The sequence below is a fragment of the Antedon bifida genome, chromosome 3, assembly GCF_963402885.1.
Source record: "Antedon bifida chromosome 3, ecAntBifi1.1, whole genome shotgun sequence".
Classification (NCBI taxonomy): domain Eukaryota; kingdom Metazoa; phylum Echinodermata; class Crinoidea; order Comatulida; family Antedonidae; genus Antedon; species Antedon bifida.
In genome coordinates, this window is record NC_136228.1 from 347,068 (window position 1) to 368,798 (window position 21,731).

The window sequence follows — 21,731 nt, forward strand, 5'->3', positions numbered from 1 at the left end:
TGTATGGAAAAATACTCTTATATTATATTAATAACGTATCACAGCAGAATTGAAAAAAAAACTGTACTGTATTGTTGATGTTATACTAACAGTCTCAATCACAATGGATCAAGGTACAATATGTTCTCTCGGTTTTCGAAACATATTGGCGTTTCAACATTTCAAAAAGAAATGGTGAGATACTGTATGCATGGGCGAAGTCACATGGCTCCACTATCTTGGGAGGGGTTTACTTTTCAAATTCTGTTCTCCCCTCAGAGGTAAAAGGCCTATCTTGGTTTATCCAGGTAAGCTATGTATGAAATAGAATTTAAAATACAGTAATAATTTTTTAAGTTTATAGTCTCTTTATAATAAATGTCTACAGTAACAAAGGAAGGCTAAAGTTACATAACATTAAAACAATAGTGTTGGTTGATTGGTGGATTTTAATGTAATGTTAATTAAAACAAGAAAACAACACAAGACATACCGAATATTCTACAATGTTGCAAATTGATTGACAGTATTGTAGATGTAATGATCAGTAATTTATAGATACTCATGTCTTGTTGAGAATATTATTAAGACTAATTAGTAATAATTGGCTATATCTATTAATATTTTACTACTAAAAAGGCTGCAGCAGAACAAACGTTTAATTACCTAATTACTGTACCAACACCTGTGACAGCTGAATTACTGTAATTAGTACAGTTGAATATTTAAGGCTATGTTCAGACCCATGGCGTTAGACCGTTTTAGCGTACAACGTTACTAGCAAGGTCACATTACAAACCGCAGAGAAAAAAATGAGGTGTTCAGACCCATAGCGTACGATTATCGTTACAACGGAAGTGCGTCATTTAGGTTGGTTCTAGTTGCATATTCATGTGCTCTTACCCACGTGTTTTCATCATTATTTCCACTGTATATAGGCCTAGATCTCAGCCCTACAATTATGACAACATTTGCCGTAAATAAAACATACCTCAGCATTTATTTAAGAAAAATATAGTAAAGCCAAATTTATATTTCTATTGTTTTATTTTGTAGTAAAAAAACATTTTCCCCAGGCTCTTGTGTTACGAAAATAAAGCAGGCCTCCAAATGATGAAGATGGAGATTGTGTTAATCACATGGGTGGAAAAAATTGATTGTGATTAGTCCAGACCAGTCAGTTAAAAAAAACCCTTAACTTGCTAATAAAAATGACACAGCTCCCCTTGTTTGTTTACTGAATTTTTTAGGAGTTAGGGGGTTTTCAGCATTAAACTTGTCCAGTCTAGTCTGCCTCATATATGAATGAGTGACTTGATGTCCCACCAAGCTAGTTTTTAGCTTGAATGAAATGCGTGAATGGCTCTTAGCTAGGCCTAGGCCTAAAAGGGGACGGGGTCGTAGTCACTATGTTTAAATACAAGGTGAATTTATTTATGTCATTTGTTAGAAAATATAATGGTAATCAATTGATACATGTAGTTTGTAGCCTAGTTTTTTTTAACAGTTGTATTTGTAGCCTAGTTAGGCCTTATTTATTCTGGCCTTTTTGTTGTTGAAATCCATCTCTCACACATTGACGATACAAGATGTCAGCCTAGGTCAAACCTTGTTTCGCGTCATAACAGGAAACGTTCTGATTGGATACAACGTTGACTTACAGTAGCGTCGTACGCTAAAACGGTACTATCAACCGTTTTCCACTACAACGCTACAACCGTTGTACAACCCGTTGTACGCTAATCCCCAACTGTTCAGACACACATTCTTTTAGCGTCGTACGCTAAAACGGTCTAACGCCATGGGTCTGAACAGGGCCTTAGTCCTAATTGTAGTGGTGACCTCATACTGCAAGGTCAACTGTGTTTTAAAACATTTATGTGCAGGAAATCAAGTCCACACACAAATGTATGCTACTGTTATTTACTGTAGTACTGGTGGAAGGAAGTCTTATCACAGGAAGTCTTTTTTCAAAGAAAGGAAACACGGAATGCGATCATTAAAGATTTTTTTAAACCCTGTACCTGCACAATATATTATCACTCAAAAACCTTTTTGACAGCCAGTCATAAATCTCCTAAAGCACAGGAATAAACAATTATTCAACAATTAAATTTATTAGATCATTATTTAGTAGAAGGTCTCTGAGTAAATTCAATTAAATAACAAGAAAAATAATAAACAATAATTCATTATTTTTAGTAGGATTCTTGCACTGAATAATGGGAATAATAAATTTGCTTTGTTTACTTTCATTTTCAAGTTATAAAACTATTTGTCTAGGCCCTAGGTTTATACCATGGAGTATGTTTATACAAATCATAAGTTCAAGAAATTAAGCTGACGTCTTGGTGGGCGTATCCAATTGTGTTTCCAGGCGATTAACCTGGGAAGTTTGTGTAGCCTCTTCTACTAGATCGACTAGCTACCTTGTTGGGATAAGCGCCGATAAGGCTACGTCTACGTCGACTATACTTAACATAGCCTAGCAAATCGACTTAATAATATTATTAATCATGCTTACCTTGGTCGGGCACGTTAGTTGAAAAAGTAAACTAGAATCGGAGCCAAAACTGAAACTTCGGCCCATTGCTAGGATCAAAGACGGAACATTGTACCCAGAAATTGAAACGTCCTTGTCAACAATACGTCCAAACACTGGTTCACAACACTCCAACTGTAGGATCAAAAGTAACGTAATTACACGTAGTATTTGTCTATATGATTTAATGTTTTCTGCAGTATTCATGACTTTTGCATACTTGACACTTCTTAAACTAAAAATTTAAAATACAACCGATCAGCTGTAACAGTTTTTTTAAACAACCAGCTTCTGTTTTGTTTGTTTGGTACCGTATGTAAATTGACATTTAAATCGGCCCTGATTGGGCTATTCTATTGCATAAAGTTGCTGTGCGTATATGAATTTTTTCTACTTTTTTAATTATGCGGCAAACTACTATAGTTATTATATTCATATTTAATACAATTTCAAATAAACATTTATTTATTGTCTTCAAATAAATTGTTAAAACAAAATAATGCAATTATAATGTATCCTGAATTGTACATTCTACCCGTTCAAAATGGATTATTCTAACGTTTTTGTTTCCCCGGAAGTGAAGAATATTGTAGATAGAGGGCGCTGTTTGTTTACTTTATTGGAAGATGATAGGTGTACATTTTATGTTTTTGTAAGCAGTGAGTTGTAGCTAAATTCCTCCATATACTAGGATAGACCCTCATCATTTCATTGCATAATAGATAAATTATAAATGTATTGGTCCAGCTTAAATATTTGACATTTTAAACATACAAAATAAATATACGGAAATTATAAAATACGAAATAGCTTATACTGCTGGGAAATTAATTGAATTATTTTTACGTGTTTAAATATTTTAAATTGTTGTAATTATTATTAATGATTGTTGCACACCTTCGGTCGATTTAAAAGGAGATAAAATAGGCCATTTTAATGTCACATGAAAGTTATTCACTTTTGGCTACCCTACAGCGGGCCTTTGTTGTCTACCTTGGAATGAAAAAAAAAAAATATGATGGTGGAGGAACCTACTTTGTTGTAGGCAGTAAAAAGAGAGGAAAAAAGCATTTTAATTTTGTATAAAGTGAAAATAAATATAATCGTTAACACGTGCAGGCAATGAGCTTAGAGTGTGAGGCTGAGAATGTTCTGACTAAAACAATTAGGCCGTGAATAGTGGAAAAATTAAACGTTTTCTATTATATAATTGGTATAATTTTCACACGATAGTATTGTGTTTGTGATACTTCAGGCCGAAGCAATTTGATATTAAGGTATTGGAATATCAATTCATACATTGAGCAATCATATTTTGTTGTTACTCTATATCATTCATTTTAAATTATAAAATACAATTTTTAATTTTAAATGTGAAACTCTTTCCTCTACAAATAGTAGGAGACCAAAACGATGTGTTTTGCGCATGCGTATGGCACGCGTTTCCGACTTCTTATCGCACGTGACGTGTGTAACTAGGCTGACTAAATTTGTCTTTGTTTTTATTTTTGATTAAAGACTTTTCTGTTGCCTACCATTCCTTGGTATCGCTAACACTATTTCAATGTATACATGTCTGTCAAAGCCTACAAGATCTGTATGTATGATGTGTGCCTAAATAAGGCAGTACCAGAATTCCAAGATACCCTCAAATCGGACTATTCCATTGTATCATAGGTAAAACGACAGCAAAAACATGCATATCCCTATTTCTCAATAAATAACGTATATTCAAATATACTACGAAAGAATAGTTTATGACTTTGCGGAATATTTCATTTGTTTTTGTTCATTATGCTTAAGTTAAGTTGAATATAATAATGTTTTTTAATAAAGGTATCCGAATATGAGAATGAACGACGCTAGGAATGTGCTGTGACGTCACAATTTGATGAAGAGAGATCCTTTAGATGTGTTGATGATCCTGTAGCTTATTACAAGTTGTCTCTTTTCTTGGTGCATCGACGCTTGTCAAGTAGTCCCAACCTTTAGAAATCAAAATGGTGAGTAACTATGCATTATTTAAGTACCTACACATATTGTTTAGTATATATTGAATTGATTTGTGTTACACATTAGCTACCGTACGATACCATTTTAAAACGTAACTTTCTGTAGGGCATGTTTGTTTGTGTGCATGTACATTTTTTGTTTACCAATTTATAACCTAATTTGTTAATTTTAATTAAAGTTAAATTAATTGCAAGATTACTTATATTTTCACCATGAAATATCAGGTATTTGAATTGGAATAAAAGTTGCGACATGTTGAAAGGAATTACATTACAAACTTTTCAAACAAAATATGTGGATATTTAACGGATTTGTTTTCGGATGAAATGGATATTAATGTAGCGGCTATCATCGGCTATCATCGGCTATCATCGGCAAAAGTGCTGCGACCTACTGTTGTAACATTTAAGTATATTTTCAGCAGTGCAACCGAATTCAGGACACCACCCCTCGCCCATACCTCACCCCTCGCCCATACCCCACCCCTCGCCCATACCTCACCCCGCCGCATTGACACCCCCTCCCAAAAATTAGACTCAAGTGTCTCGAATAGACAATTTAGTTATGTAGCCTACAGGCAATAGGTATGTACAATTTAGAGAAAGTTACCGTGTGGATCAAAATGTAGGCCTACAACATGTATATAAAACGAAGTGACAAATTTGAAAACCAGTAACAAAATAAGGAAAAAATGTATTAGGGCTATTTTATTTATTTACTGTTATATCGCTTTATGTCCGACGATAGACATCACCTTTAATTTTTAAACCAGACAATCATTAATAGACCTGGATGACCATATTAGGAATTGTGCCTTTAGAGGGCGTCGTACTAGCATCACCGAACTCAAATTGTGTTAATTAAATTAAGTATGCTATTTATCTTGAATTAAGTACCGTACTTGTTCTATAAATTTCGGAAGAATGTCATCAGTGCCCTAGATTCTTTCGAATAGGCCTAGCTTCAAATCGCTCGAAATCAACATTAAACGTTACGTAGAAAAACATTATATCGCTAGTGATACGGATACTAGAACCCGAGCGAGGATAACATTCATAATTCATTAGATAAATGTTATATTAATTCCACATGCCATATTTGGGTTATCGGTAAATAATCCGCACCAGGGTGCGTTGCCCATACGATTGACCTTTGCGATGTCGAGCCGGACCGCCGCTCGTGCGCACTAATCCATGTCGTGACATTCCGCAAATACCTAAGGCATTCCTTGAATTCGTTGTAGCCAGTAGCCTTTTAATTATACATCAGTGTGATAACATATATATTTATTTAGGCATGGAGCTGTCTATATAAACGGATTCATTCAACATTTTTCTATAGGCCTAGATGTTATTGTAATGAATTCATTGAATACTACAGTATTAATAATATCACTGTATCAAGATAACATTTATAGTCACATAAAACATGACGGTTTACCATTGCTTAGATACCACTAAATCACTTACTAAAAATAAACAATTATATAACAAACAAATTAATTTGAGTATATATTTTTCATTTTATATTAATTAACGATTTTATTTTATTTTCAACAATTTTCAAACTCTACACAAGACGCCGCTGCTACAAAATCCAATTATTTTGTCTTCAATTTTTAATCAAGAAATAATCAACTAATTACAGTCAATATTTTACCAACATTCTAACACCTCATAAGCTCTGTGTAACTTCCTATCAGCCAATCAACGCAACAAGACAATTGTTCGCTTTACCAATCAAATTGTCTGATAATGTTTCATGGTTCACGTGACTCATGTCATAATTTGTTTGATATTTTTAGGCCAGCGCAAAGAAGAAGGGAAAGTCTAGCAAGAAGCGTGCGCAACGTGCCACTTCTAATGTGTTCGCTATGTTCGACCAGGCCCAGATCCAGGAATTCAAAGAGGTAATCATTTAAACATTTTTTTGTATAGCCTATACGTTTAGGAATTCAGAACTGTGTTTCGTAATCGTTCCGGCAAAGATGTAGCTTTTTTGTGTGTATATTTGACCTTATTAATTATTGCATGTTGCATTAGGGCCTGCATCATGGTTTATCGCAAATAGCTTGATGTCGCGAGAAATGTCATTGCACAATGCATGATGGGAAGGGTTTGGGAGCAAACGTCACGACGCGTACGTCGTACAAACAACAAATCACGTACGTACGCGTCGTGACGTTTGCTCTCAAACCCTTCCCATCATACATGGCGCACGCTATTTGCAATAAACCTTACCGTATTATCTGTATTTTTACCTTGTAAAAGTTACATACATCACATAATGTCACAATTTTTATATCTTTCAACATCATTAGGCTTTCACATTGATCGACCAGAACCGTGATGGTTTCATTGACAGAGAGGATTTACAAGATATGTTCGCCTCTATGGGTGAGTAATAGAATAACGTATTATGATTGGATAGTAGCAGTGGTTGACGCGATGCGTCTCCTAGTTACCGTAGGCGCCGTCGGCGAATCAAATCGTCGAACGGCAATGTTTCGTTTTCACGCGCCGCCGCCGCGTGGATCGTCGTGAAAACGAAACATTGACGTTTTATTCGCCGGAACAGACGTGAAAGACCCTTAAAAACATAATATTAGAAAGCGTAAATGACTTGCAACACTGTAAAGGCCAACTCAGACAGCGTCGTACGACGAGGCCCGACGAAACGTCTTGGCCTCGTCGTGGCCTTAACCATTTGTGTTGAGGAACAAGAATACGAAGTCGCTATAAAGCATATAAGTTCTATGATTTTATTTTTTTTTTTAATTTTAGGTAAAGAGCCAAAAAGCGATGAGCTGGATGTGATGGTAGCCGATGCACCAGGACCTATCAACTTCACTATGTTTTTAACACTGTTTGGTGAAAAACTAAACGGGACGGACGCGGAGGATACGATATTAAATGCATTTAAACTATTTGATCTTGAAGCAAAAGGAAAGATAAATGAGGATTAGTAAGTTATTTAAATAATTATTTGTCATAATAAAACGTCATCATGATAATCATCATTTTTGTCAATGGGTTGTCCTCATTACGACACCCCATTCGTTTTCCCGACACACCCCACTTTACTACGCAGCGGAAAAACATTCATGTGCTCATATATAGATTTACATAAATTTGCGAAAATATAAATAAATAAATCCTCATTTATTCTCCCATTGTTAAACCCCAAAAGTAATTATTTTGAAACTGTATATTATGCCCCCTGGTTTTCCAATTGGGATGCCTTTGTACAAATGCCATTTTTGTCGTGTAAATATGCGATTTGCTTAAGCTTGGGTCCCTATAGGACGCAACGAAAGGACGTACACGCAACGCAAGTGAGTTGACCAATGACAAGCGACAGTTCGAATAAAGTGCATCGCTTGTGATTGGTCAAATCCCTTACGTTGCGTTACGTCGCTGTGTTGCGTCTCTAGTGGGAACCACGCATTAGGTACACAAATATTAATATATACAATTGTTCCCAGTTGTGATCACGCAATATAGCACTTTGCGTTAATACATCGCTGTGTTGCGTTACGTTGCGTCGCTAGTTGGAACCACGCATTAAGTACACACATATTAATATGATATGCAATTGTTTTACAGCTTTGCCACTAAAATGATGCAGAGTGGAGAACGGTTCACTCAGGAAGAGGTAGATCAAATGTACAAAGGTGCTCCAATTGATGACGATGGTTGGCTCGATTATTCCGCATTCGTGCGCATCATCAAACATGGAACCAAGGATGAAGAACTCGTCAAATCATCTAAGTAAATCACCTCCTACTCACCAAATGTATCAAATATGCTTCTATATGTTTCTACTATGGCAATACAAACGATATTATGACTATCGTAAAGATAGGAGTGGAATACGGAATTCCTCTAAATTTGGTATTGCCCTATGTAGAACATAACAATATGTAAATTTCATTTATACTTCTAGTTATAGAACATCTATAAATATGTGAGTGTATAAACTGTCACTGAGCAAGGGAACATTCTTTGTGTATTAACTTAACTCCAAACAGCAAGCATATCAATACCTTTTTTATTTTTACGAAAAGGTGACGTCATAAAGTTTGTTATAACGTTATTTAAAATGCGTCTTCCGTATAACGAAAATGGGTTTATTTTTACTAATGTAAACGGGTATATTAACCGTAATACCGTTTAATCCCATGGTAAGAGGCGATACCGTCCACTTTCAAACGACCACAAAAACGTGTTTATTTTTACATTTTTATTCCCCTTTTTGCAATAAATTATTTTAGAATTCTTAATTGGAAAGAGATTCTAAAAGTTGGCCGAGACGTCGTGCAAGAGAGTCTACTTGAGTTTTATAGATTAGACTCACCTTCGCCGAATCTAGCAGTAAGTCTACGATGGTTCCCGTCATTCAAATACATATTTCTTTCTCCATTCATTTTTAGACCAATTCTTATATCTGACCTTGCCCAAATAAGGGCATTGGATGTATTTATTATTATTCAATCGTAGCTATTAATTAATAATTAATTTCATCTTCACGCGTATAACCTTAATACAACAGTAATCGTTTAGTTATAGCAGGCTGGTCCTAAAATCCATGTATAATGGGGAAAGAAGTATGTTACGTAATGTATGACGTCACCATCGTAAAACTGCTGCTCAGAAATGGACGTACCATTGACTGCCGTGTATACTTGTGTGACATTTTATTAGAATCAATCTTATTATAGCTTTATAATATCTGGTTGGGTTTATTTTTCATTAGCGGATTAGGACGTAGGCGACCCAGCTAACAGTCAATTCCCAATAAGTACGGACACACTCCGTTGCCATTTTCACTTTATTCTATGCTTTGATATTCAACAATAAACACTATTGGTTTCATACATATCCGAATTTTGTGTAGTAATTTTCGTTTTGTTTCATACAAAGTCTATACTATCAAACTAGTTTCACAAACAGGTGAGTGATATGCTTAAATATGGTAGTTATATGACATCATCATGTCCATTTGGGCCCATCATATTTTTTGTCACATAAAGTTTTATGGTGTAGACAGAACTTTACATTTGGCAGCGCGCTGTGACGACACATATTACGCGTACGCGTAATGTAACGTGTACTTATCCCCCACAATCTAATTCGTAAAGGATTTGGTAACGCGAAATAACACAAAACTTCGTGACAAACTAAACAAAAATGTCCCAAAACAAAGGGATGTTGGAGGATAGAAAATTCAGTAGACCTGATATTGCGACGGCCGCCGGACTGCGCTTTGTTTATCATTAGCCAAGTACAGATATAATTATTAAATACCAATGAGTACATTTTTAATTGTCAATTGTGTTTGAATCCGCCGTATAAATGAATTGTCCCTGTGGGAATAAAGCGTGAAAATCGTAATGGATCGAATACAATACGTAGGCAATAGAACAACGAGTCAGTAACAAATCGATATCAGAAGGCATTCCCTCAAACGTCATCATCATGTGTGTACACAAATAATATTCTCATTTCGGAATGACAGAGTACAAAGTCCGATGTGAGTGAGTTTGATAGATCGTTTTTTTTATAGTTTTCTAAAGATTATTATTGTTAAAGGATTGATTTATATGCTTCCGTGGTTGGACCAAGTGTCTTCTCGACGAGCATGGACACCGAACTCAACCAGTCCTCCGGCATTTAGGCGCAGTCCAGAAGGAGTTGCCGCTTGGTGGTTAAAGGAGGAGCTAGCAATGTTAGGCGGACCGGCCCAACTCTACTCAAATGCTATAAATTCCGTCCAGAATACGCTGACCAATTGTCGGAATATGTTGAGTTTTCCAGCGGCTAAACACACAGTAAAAACCGAAGGTAAGAGTCGGCGGCCAATAGTGTTATAGGGGATTAATATCGAGTGGTATTGCAAACATAATTTGGTCGGTTGAACAGGGCGACGATCAATGAACATGAACGCGAGTACATATAATAAACAAGAACAAGTCTATTTAGCTATCGGCTACGTCTGCTGACATTTGGCTTATTACACACCGACTGAAATTAAATACCTGGTACTTTAATATTGGTTACTAATGTTATAAAAACATATTTATTAGTTTTTAAAACAACCATTATAGCGTATAAATTCATGACAAACAACTCTTGCTGAATGTGAAAAATTCCAATTGTTATTTCTTTATTGTCCTACACGTGTTAGTCGTATTCATGCATATACGGTACACATTCTAGTAATGGGTAGACAGGGTAGTTGGGTTTATTTGTTCAGATGAAAAGAAGCTATCAGACAACAAAGCCTAAAAATGTCGTTTTGTTGAATGATACAGTACATTCCTCACGCTCTAATTGAAAACGTTCATTGCAGTGCCATTGCTATAAAAATGAATAAATACCACTATTTGTTGTCAATGTTCACGGTTGTTCACATTTATAAGGCACTAAACATTTGGATTTGGTTTATGAGTGCTATACCCACTAACAAAGTTTGAATACATTTATCATTTCCGCGAATATCGGCATATGCATGATGTTTATGTGGGCCACTTTGCCAGCATTATGGTGTTCGGGCCACTCTCTATAAATAAGATTGAATATAACAAAAAATAGAATAAATATCATTATGAAAAACGGTTGTACTAGGTCGATGAAGATTTCGCCCGTGCACCTAAAGCTCTGTCTACACTATCAAATTTTATGTGACAAAAACATTTCATGTGCCCATTGGACATGATGATGTCATATCACTGATGCCGTATTTGGACACATAACACTTTTTTTTTAAACTAGTTTGATAGTGTAGAGACCTTTAGATGATGGAGGAAACATTTAGCTCCATGCTGAGATTAACACTAATATAAATAAATATAAGAATTATTGTAATTATATGGATGCAAATGATTAAATGCGCTAGATGACAATGTTACGACAACGATAACGAACTTGTTATTGTTTATGTTTATGTTACATTGGAAAAACTAACTTTGACGAAAATTCGATTCATGTTTTTCTTTTCTAGCTCTGTCTCGTACATAAATAATTTGTTTTAGGAACCAGTGACATAAAGTGTGCTGTTAAACTTATTTTGGTCTCTATTTATTTCATTATATTTTGTGACACTGTGTCGAAATAAACAACAAACCATAAACAATGTATGAGGTCTGATTCAGTTTTACTTGGAACCTACCCACCACCTAGAAACCATCATGGAGTAAATGCGTGTATAAGTAAGCCTACACGTCATCTCATTCCCGTGGATGGATTAGGCTTCTATAACTTATATAAATAATTAATTGATTGAGATTTGCGTCATTATGTTTATTTCAGGTAAGTTGGTTGTCAAATAGCAGGCCTACAATAATTAACATAGGCAATAATAATATTAAATAAATATACATTCAAGACGTACGTCAAGCCGCCTATGTATCGGTAAATAATATGAATGAGTTTATTTAGAAATGATGATGTCGGCATACTGGTTGATCTGATGACGTAGGCTTCGACAATGAGCAAATATAAATAAACGTCAAGAAATGATGTAGATTTTACTCTTTCCTAATTAGATTTTGTTTCTCCTACTTTACTCTCCATAAAAGACATCCTATCCAACTATCTGATAGTCTTCATCTAACAACCCAACAGTTCCAGATAACAAAATTCTTCTACCCATTCCCCCAACCAAATGCAACCAACCATACCTAAAAATATTAATTTTAGCGAACTCTATTTAGTGATACGGGTAATACTGTACGTATTTTTGGTAAATGTTGCATCATTTCGATTGCCATCAAGTTTCATCCATTCTTTGATAGTTTGTATTTTAGTAATGTCGCCCTCATGCGGCACTTGTTAGTGGAGAACAACATTTCAAACAACTGAATTCATTTGACGTCATGCTAGACACTTCCCTCTTGTAAATTCGCCATTTTATAGGAGTGAAAATGCCTCCTGTATTTATCATGAATTGATCGTCCTAATCGTTTTTGCAATTCTTTTAAAAAGTCATGACAACTTAATTAGGTATTTTGAGTGAGATTTTGCATCGGATATTTTTATGCAACAAAAATGGCAGGTGAGTTTGTTTGTTGATTGATTGCATGTATGCATTCCGAAGAGTCATTGTATTGTACTTGTATGTACGACATTCAAAACTTGTCTGTAGTAGTGCGGAGCGGAGGGTAGAATGAATAGCTAACGACAGAAAGCAAACAAATAGAACATTGTCAAGCTGCAATGAATATCATTAATCATAGCTTGTGTACTTTTAAACCAATATGTCTTTCGAATTTAGATGTTTATTTACGTTTCCCTACCCATCACTGTATTTGAATTTGACACCGCCACCTGATGGATTTGTCAAGAAATGGTTGAAAAAATGTGTGGAATCTTGCTTTCTTTTCTAAACTTTTAATACTAGGATAGGCCTATGTCCGTGCTGGGTATCTATTTCTTTGTTACATTCATGTTTTGGCATTCTGCATTGCTGCGCAACCTTCTCAATTCAATTAAATGAGGGAGGGACAGTTGAGTTGATATCAATAAACAGGCAGCAGGGACAGTTGAGTTGATATCAATAAACAGGCAGCAGGGACAGTTGAGTTGCACTGACCTGGGTACATTTTGCACATTGCTTGCTCTCAGGTCAATTCATTCACACATCCTACCATACATAGCAGTAGTAGTAACCTAGCTAGGCTTTGATATAGCATATTGAATATAATTTAAACTTTAAGAATCTAATAAGTTAGATTTTATTTTTTATTTTCATTACTACTACATTACCCTTTTTCCCACTACCAAAAAACAGAAAGCGTGAGTATAATTCTAAGTATGCCAAACTACTGTTTTAAATCAAAACTTACATTTTGTACCACATTTCAGATTTACTCAGGCCACACCCACCTACAACAATCAGGTACTATTTACTGGACTTCCTACAAAATACAAAGATATAAACACTTTATGCCAACAACAACTTGATATAAAACCTTTTGTTTTTTCAGGTGCTGGTGAAACAAGTTGGTGTTTCTCACAACTGAAAGGAACTGTAGAAGAAGATGTCACTGAAGGTTTGTTCATTTTAGCCTACTGCAAACATTTTAATGTACATTGTTTATGTTATACCATTCCCAAACTCTTTTATGTATGAGAGTGATGTGACACTTTGTAATTTGGTTTTTGTTAATTTTTCATTTATCTGTTTTTGTATATCTCTAAGCAAACACAAGTAATTTTCCACTGATGAATGAATGAATGCTTTTCTAAATTTGGATAAATTGAAAGTATTGTTAGATATTAATTTCTTTTGGTATCATGATCTGTCTGGAAGGTTTACAGTACTGTAGCTGCTACCCTTTAGGACAATTTTATTTTTTATAAACTAAGTACTGTATTAGTGCACAGTAGTAATCGTAATAAACAACAGGTATTAGTAGTCTATTCAATTGCAAGCGAGTGCTTCTTTACATTATAAATGTGTTGATTAATGTGTTTGTACTGTATTGATATGCTGTTAAAGAATTGAGGGAAATATATTAAATGTATTACTAAAAACAGGAAACTTGTTGGAACAAAATGATATGCATGATCGACCACCAACACAAATTATTGTTACATAAATCAATCAAACAGAATGATATTTAAATAATAATTGGTTTGGAGCATTTTTTTTTAAATACAGTAATATATTAATATGAACAATTGTTAGACATTTCTATTCAGTGTCTCTTACTGTTCTATAAGATGGCTGTTTGTCTGCTAGCATTTAGGGAACGAAAAGGAGTTGGTTTTAAATGCTGCATAGCATAGATACTATACAGTACTTGTGCTTTTATGCTAAGAACTAGGGCTAATTTTTAACTAGACAAAAAACTATGCATGGAAGATGGTTTAGCTAGAGCCTAACGCTGCATTCACACACCTGTTGCATTCCACCATACAGAAGACGACAGCATTCAATTTTTACGATTTTTCATTAAGTGGCACCATCTTCAGCTAAACCTATAGTTAATGAATGAATGTGCCACTATCAACAGCTAAACCTATAGTTTAATGAATGAATGTGCCACTATCAACAGCTAAACCTATAGTTAATGAATGAATGTGCCACTATCAACAGCTAAACCTATAGTTTAATGAATGAATGTGCCACTATCTTCAGCTAAACCCATAGTTAATGAATGAATGTGCCACTATCAACAGCTAAACCTATAGTTTAATGAATGAATGTGCCACTATCAACAGCTAAACCTATAGTTAATGAATGAATGTGCCACTATCAACAGCTAAACCTATAGTTAATGAATGAATGTGCCACTATCAACAGCTAAACCTATAGTTAATGAATGAATGTGCCACTATCAACAGCATTTATTTGTCCACTATATAAAGTATCAGCAATTTGTTTTCTGTACACTACATATATTAATAATTGTATTGACCACAGTACATTGGAGTTAATAATAATAATAGTTTGCATTTGTAGTTTACAGTAGTCATTGTTCCACATCAATGTTACTTCCTATACAAATTGAACTTTGGTCATTTCCTCCTCTACAAACCAGAAGCAGCTGAGTATAGCCTTGATATTTCCTGATTCAGTGCACACCACCTTTTGGTAATCACATGCAAAAATTTGCTACTTTTGTTGTAGAATACTTGCTTTTTAAAAGACTGGGTTCAAATCCTGGCGAGGGCAATTAACTACAGCAGTGGGGATCCAAGGAGGGAGGGAGAGCACATGGCCTAAAAGTACAGTAGTGAAATGAAGTGCTAAACTTAATTTGATGTACTATCTTGCGCATTACAATTTGTTAAATGTAGAGGATGCCTGGACCGGCTGGCCTTCCACCTTGAACAGAACTTCTTTCTAACAATGACATGCCGCATATTGTACTTTTAAATTGCACTTCCTTGTTAAGCCAAGTTGGCTATTGGAAACTTGGAACTATCATTAATTGTGCTTTTCTAACCCTGGTAAAAAATATTTATAACTATAAAAAAACAACCTTACTGCACCTCTTTAGCTACACTATGTAATAAAAACGTCAACATCTCACCTTTTTGGTTAAATCTGAAACTAAAATAATTTATGGACTGATAAACTAAATCATTCAAATTTGTTTTTTTTTTTGTTTAGGTTACTGTAGTGTAAGTGTAAAATACCTGAATCATACTGAACATTTATCCATAGAAACTGTTCCCAATCAGTAATGTATGTAGTTGTACTGTGCAGCAAAGAGTTCTAATGATAGTTTTTTTCTCCTAACAGCGGACATAATCTCAACCGTAGACTTCAATCATGATGGAGAACTACTTGCAACCGGTGATAAGGGAGGAAGAGTAGTCATCTTTCAGAGAGAAGATTTAGTGAGTATTTCCAACAAATTAATTAATATTATCAATATATACTGTAAAATAAAACAAGTAATTCATTATTACAGTCAGGAGGTCCATCCACACAGAGGGAAAATGGCTATGGTCATGTAATACAAAGTGAGCTTGAGAGTTGTCAAAACAATATGAACTATCTGATAACTAAAGCACATAAAACTCCTAGAACATAGGATGCCCTTTGCCATTTTTCTCCTGACTCCACACTGAAAAATAAGTGAAAGTCGCACGCACACACCCACACAAAATAATACATAATTCATGCTAATTAATAATTCCACATAGAGCAACCTGATTTAAAACATTTGAAACAATATCACAAATTAAACAACAGTATGTCCGCCTACACTACCAGGTCCTATCAAATTCACACGCACATCAAATATAAGTAAATTTAAAAGTCACTAGAAGAACATGATCTAAAAACACTTAAATGCGCACAGATTAAACAATCGTTTTCGATGACCAAACCATGTCATGTCAATTCATTGTATGCATACATTGATATTGAGACCTGTTATCTTCCTCCTCACCTTAACACAGTTTGATGGTTTCTAGATCCAAATGATGGCCGAATATGCATCGATTGACCTCTGACCTGGTTAAGTCGTCGGTCGTCGCAGATCGAAAGCTCCCTATTTGATTAAACTTAAGCCTTTATTCTTATTTTAAGTAAAAAAATCATATTTTTATCGTTTCTAATTTTTAGTTTGATCAACAACAGCAGCAACAACAGCAGCAACAAGCTAGAGGAGAATATAATGTATATAGCACGTTCCAGAGTCATGAACCAGAGTTTGATTACTTAAAAAGTTTAGAAATTGAAGAGAAAATTAACAAGATCAAATGGTTACCTAGACATAATAATGCCCACTTTCTCCTGTCTACAAATGGTAAGTACGAACATTAAGCAGCTTAGTTTTTACTGGTACTGGTTCAGGTAACCATCTACATAGAGACATCTGGTAGCCATTGACATAATGTTGCCATTTAGATTAATGCTACTTTTAAGTGTACACACAATATTTTTCTTTTTTTTTAAAGGTGACATACCACAGACATTGCAATAAATTCTTATAAATGTTGATGACAATTCGCACCATGCATGTAGTTTTATCTATACCTGAAAATATTGTTATTCTTTCTAGATAAGACAATTAAATTATGGAAAGTGTCAGAAAGAGATAGAAGATGGACCGGTTTCAACTTAAAAGACGATGATGGACTCATCCGTGAAAACAATAGTATTCAATCTTTACGAATTCCGCATTCCACCCCTATGGAATTAATGGTAGAAGCCAGCCCTAGGAGAATCTTCGCGAATGCTCACACATACCATATCAATTCAATATCCGTCAATAGTGATGTTGAAACGTACATATCAGCTGATGACCTCCGCATTAACCTTTGGCATCTAGGGATCACCGACCAGAGCTTCAGTATCCTTTAAAAATATTGTAAAATGCTAAAATAAAAATACAGTAGAACCCCCTCCTTTGAGACATTCCCTATTCAGTAAAACCCCCTATTCAGGGAAAACCCCTATTCAGCAAATACCCCGATTCAGGAAAAACCCCTATTCAGCAAATACCCCGATTTAGGAAAAACCCCTATTCAGGGAACTCCCCTACACACCTACTACGGCCAACACTACTTCTTCTATTAAGGGGACACATGTTTCTGAATCGTTCCAGGTATCCTATGCTTGCAACAAAATTGATAGAAAAATGATAATGTCCGTCCACAATATCTTCATCCTATATATGAACATTTTTGTATTGCACTAAAAGAAAACGTATTAAAAGCTTTTTTATCCTTAAGCGTTAACTTTATAGATATTGTTGATATAAAACCAGCCAATATGGAAGAGCTTACAGAGGTGATAACAGCCGCGGAATTCCATCCCAAGCAATGTAACCTGTTTGTATATAGTAGCAGCAAAGGGACCATTAGACTATGTGACATGCGAGCAGCTGCTCTATGTGATCAACATGCTAGAAGTAAGATCATTCTTATCATTTATTTAAAAGCCCTTTCACATTTCATCTTGTTTCAGGTTCATAGTTCTTAGATTTAAGTTTTGAGCATTGATTTCAGACCTCTCAACTTTCAATTACCAAAAAAAAAAGATTTACAACTTGCACCAACTAAATACCAAACAATTTAATGATCTAGAATTTGTTTTAAATTATGTTTACTAATCCAACTAACTCATTCTGAAATAAATACTTTTTGTAAGCGTTAAAGTTTGACACTACGTATTTCAACACTTAGTATGTCCCACGTTAAAACAGAAAATGAGTAAGATATGGAAGGACATAATAATTGTGTAGTTTCATGAATTACTTAATTGCATTTTTTATTTCTGTAACATTAACTTAATACTGTGTGCGCCTTTCGGGAAAGATTTTTTTACGGATTTATTTTGCGCAAAAAGTGGGATACGCCCACCAAAGTTTGGAGGTCTGGAATCATTTTACTGAACTGAAAACATTATGTAAACAAGAAGAGATGTGATAAGGTAAATTTTACAGTAGTTTTTACTATAGGACTCAAAATAGGACTAGGAAGTTGTATGTACTTTAATTTAGAATTCTCTTCATTATTTGGAAGGGTACATCCATTTACTAAGATAGTTTAAAATGTTAGTTTGGGTGGAGTAGAAATTGAATTCTAAAAAAGGAATAGAAAAATCTTAGATATCAGAGAAGTACATTTTTTCAGCGACAATCACTGGTCAATCTATGAAAAGGTGTTGTAGATCTTCCACAAAACTGCAAACATTACCATATATAGATCATTTCGCACAACATAATAAATTTTATTTTTATACAGTATTTGAGGAACCGGAGGATCCAAGTAACCGGTCTTTCTTCTCGGAAATTATATCATCCATATCAGATGTAAAATTCAGCCACAGTGGACGCTATCTTATATCAAGGGATTATTTGTCAGTTAAAGTGTGGGATCTTCACATGGACAGCACACCTGTGGAGACCTTCCAAGTGCATGAGTATCTACGTAGTAAACTTTGTTCATTGTATGAAAATGATTGTATCTTTGATAAATTTGAATGCGTTTGGAATGGAAATGACAGGTAAAGTATAATTCTTTTATCCTAACAAAATGTTCTGGCTTCTGTGTGTAGATATCTCAAATTAATTATAAACCAAAGTATAGTAAAAAAAATAATTTTATGTCCTCTCACAAAAAACATCCCTGTAATTTGTAAACTATATTTTTTTTTTCACTGTAACTTTTTGTTTTGGTTTATTTATTTTGTTAAAAACTTGTGCAACAATTTTAATGATAACTGATGTATCAGTTTAACTTATAACTTATGTACCAGTTTAACTTATAACTTATGTACCAGTTTAACTTATAACTTATGTACTAGTTTAACTTATAACTTATGTACCATTTTAACTTATAACTTATGTACCAGTTTAACTTATAACTTATGTACCAGATGTATCCAAATTAAATAAATATTACTTGCTTTTTAGTGCAATTATGACTGGTTCATACAACAACTTCTTTAGAATGTTTGACCGCACATCAAAACGAGATCTAACATTAGAAGCATCTAAAGAAAACATGAAGCCACTGCAGGTGCTAAAGCCACGTAAAGTTTGTACAGGAACAAAGCGCAAGAAGGACGAGATGAGTGTAGATAGTTTAGATTTCAACCGTAAAATCCTGCACACTGCATGGCATCCCAAAGAAAACATAATTGCTGTAGCAGCTACAAATAATTTGTATATATTCCAAGAAAAGCCACCCAGTTAGGTTAGGTATAGTGTTTAGGTAGATTTGTAAAGACTTTTGATACTCAACTAAGAAACCAACTCCAGTCATTATTGTAAGGCCATGTTGGCTTGCTGTATCCTACAGTCTAACAATGTCTGACAGGAAGCTTACCTTTACAATGCACAGTGGTATAAATAAGCAACCTGTTTTAAGCACCTATAGCATTATAAATAAAAAACAACTCTTGTAATGTTTGTCAACTCATGATACAAATGTTTATGTGCAAGTAAAACAAACAGGTCCTGTCAATGCAGTTGGTTTAAGTTGGTTACCTCTGGAGGTAAGCAGGAGTCTTAGATGATGACATCACGGATGTCTATCATAAGTTAAGTTTGCTCCGTTAACAGTTCAATTTTCAGTAATGCCCAGAAGTAAATATATTTGAAGGGAGATCTATGCATGTTTAATCACTAAAGCTTGGTTCTTACTTTGATGCCATGCAAGGACGTAAACACAACGCAAGTGGGTTGACCAATCACAAGTGACACATCGATTGTGATTGGTCAAATTACTTACGTTGTGTTGCACGTCCTTGTATTGTTTCATAGTGGGAACCAAGCTTATGCTGCCTGTGTAACTGCTGCTGTTGCGAGATGAAATACTGGATTTACATTCAAACCAAAACTTTATACTTGGAATCCAAAACTTAAGGACCAAACTAAGTCATAACTCAACTTCTCAGTCCGTTAGTATAAGAAACTATTAATGAAATATGAATAAATCAGTTATATAAAGACTAAATAATTACAAAATATATTCTATTTGTTTTTGTCAGCATTGTGTTTAGAATATTTTTTTATAAATCTAATAGTATAATTTATGGACTAGTGATGTGCCCAAATATGGTAGTGATATGACATCATCATGTCCATATATGGGCACATCACATTTTTTTGTCACATAAAGTTTGATAGTGTAGACAGAGCTTAATTTATCTTCCATGTAATCGAGATGAATTGAATTGGTTTAAATCTGTTTTTATTGTATATCAAATCTTATTCTATTCATTAAGAGTAGATAATTGTGAACGGGTAAAATATGCATTTGTGAATCGAAGCATCAAAATGAACATGAAAAAATGTAATTACTGTATTTATTTTATTATTTTTGTTATTTTGTCGTCGAATGCAAACAAAATGGTCATCAAATGTTGCCCCAGAATAATTACCAAGCGTATATTTCTTCTTTTTTTTTAAAGACCAGGTTGCTAATTTTCAAGTTTGTACAACTTAAAAAGTCTTGGTTACAAAAATGAAATATGGAATTTGCTGCCCTCAACTTGTATTTTTGTCCTCATAGCCTTTGTTACCCAGTAACGCAATAACTAGTCTTTCCTCAGTCACTCTTAAATCATGCTATGGCAGTAGTATGTAAAATGAATTAATGAAATATGCATTGAATGTAATAGGAAGGCTTATGTATTTAATTGTTTTTTATTTAATGTGTTTTATTTGTATTTGTGAAGAAAATGCTCAACCAACCAATATGTCGCAATCAGTTCTATTCAGTGTGTATTTGTATTTACTTTTTTTGTTAAACAAAATGAATTTGATACTTAACGTATAAAAATTGTCAGATTTGGCAATAATTGTGGATTTTTCTACACTTTAATTAACATGTTTTGTTCTGTTGTAACTAGCCTTTTTGAAATATACGGTGGCTCATAGGTGCCTCTTAAAGTATCTAAATGGTATTGTATACCTGTTAAATATACTGTATGCAGGAGGCACCTTTGAGCCTACCTCCTGTCAAAATACACGGTGGCTCATAGGTGCCTCTTAAAATATCAAAATGGTATGGTATACCTGTTAAATATACTGTATGCAGGAGGCACCTTTGGTTAAAATACACGGTGGCTCATAGGTGCCTCTTAAAATATCTAAATGGTATGGTATACCTGTTAAATATACTGTATACAGGAGGCACCTTTGAGCCTACCTCCTGTCAATGTTATAAGGTTACTATGAAACAATTAAAAAGCAAATTAAAAAGATAAAGATCACTGTATATCA

General features: G+C 34.4%; 4 protein-coding genes across 7 annotated transcripts in view; 3 read left to right on the forward strand and 1 right to left on the reverse strand.

The window, feature by feature from the left end:
* Positions 1–2,804, reverse strand: part of LOC144838505 (uncharacterized) — a 17,096-nt gene extending 14,292 nt beyond the window's left edge. For both annotated transcript variants that reach the window (XM_078693904.1, XM_078693903.1), the window contains exon 1: positions 2,504–2,804. In XM_078693904.1, the coding sequence (XP_078550030.1) occupies positions 2,504–2,728 (225 nt within the window). In that variant the 5' untranslated portion in view covers positions 2,729–2,804. The remainder of the gene's footprint in view (positions 1–2,503) is intronic.
* The window catches only part of LOC144838507 (pseudouridylate synthase TRUB1-like), a 27,123-nt gene extending 22,649 nt beyond the window's left edge, over positions 1–4,474 (forward strand). Inside the window, exon 9 of the transcript XR_013611648.1 lies at positions 4,358–4,474. The gene's annotated coding sequence lies outside the window, so the exon portion shown is untranslated. The remainder of the gene's footprint in view (positions 1–4,357) is intronic.
* Positions 4,389–9,412, forward strand: LOC144838508 (myosin regulatory light chain RLC-A-like). The gene is made up of 5 exons (XM_078693907.1): positions 4,389–4,524; positions 6,339–6,443; positions 6,855–6,930; positions 7,318–7,498; positions 8,140–9,412. Exons 1-5 carry the CDS (start codon positions 4,522–4,524, stop codon positions 8,306–8,308), a joined length of 534 nt encoding a protein of 177 aa, XP_078550033.1. The 5' UTR covers positions 4,389–4,521; the 3' UTR covers positions 8,309–9,412.
* Positions 9,413–10,017: 605 nt separating this feature from the next.
* On the forward strand, positions 10,018–21,726 carry LOC144838710 (serine/threonine-protein phosphatase 2A 55 kDa regulatory subunit B delta isoform-like). 3 transcript variants are annotated; one of them, XR_013611694.1, is made up of 9 exons: positions 10,018–10,377; positions 13,521–13,586; positions 15,788–15,885; positions 16,619–16,802; positions 17,058–17,348; positions 17,745–17,909; positions 18,745–19,006; positions 19,416–21,490; positions 21,583–21,726. XR_013611694.1 is itself a non-coding variant. In XM_078694162.1 (8 exons), the coding sequence occupies exons 1-8, from the start codon at positions 10,137–10,139 to the stop codon at positions 19,696–19,698; spliced, it is 1,590 nt and encodes a 529-aa protein (XP_078550288.1). In that variant the 5' UTR covers positions 10,018–10,136; the 3' UTR covers positions 19,699–21,726. The 3 variants fall into 3 exon arrangements, 2 of the variants coding, with proteins under 2 accessions (XP_078550288.1, XP_078550289.1); XM_078694162.1 differs by having other exon boundaries at positions 19,416–21,726; XM_078694163.1 differs by lacking the exon at positions 10,018–10,377 and adding an exon at positions 12,419–12,589 and having other exon boundaries at positions 19,416–21,726.
* Positions 21,727–21,731: the final 5 nt, after the last annotated feature.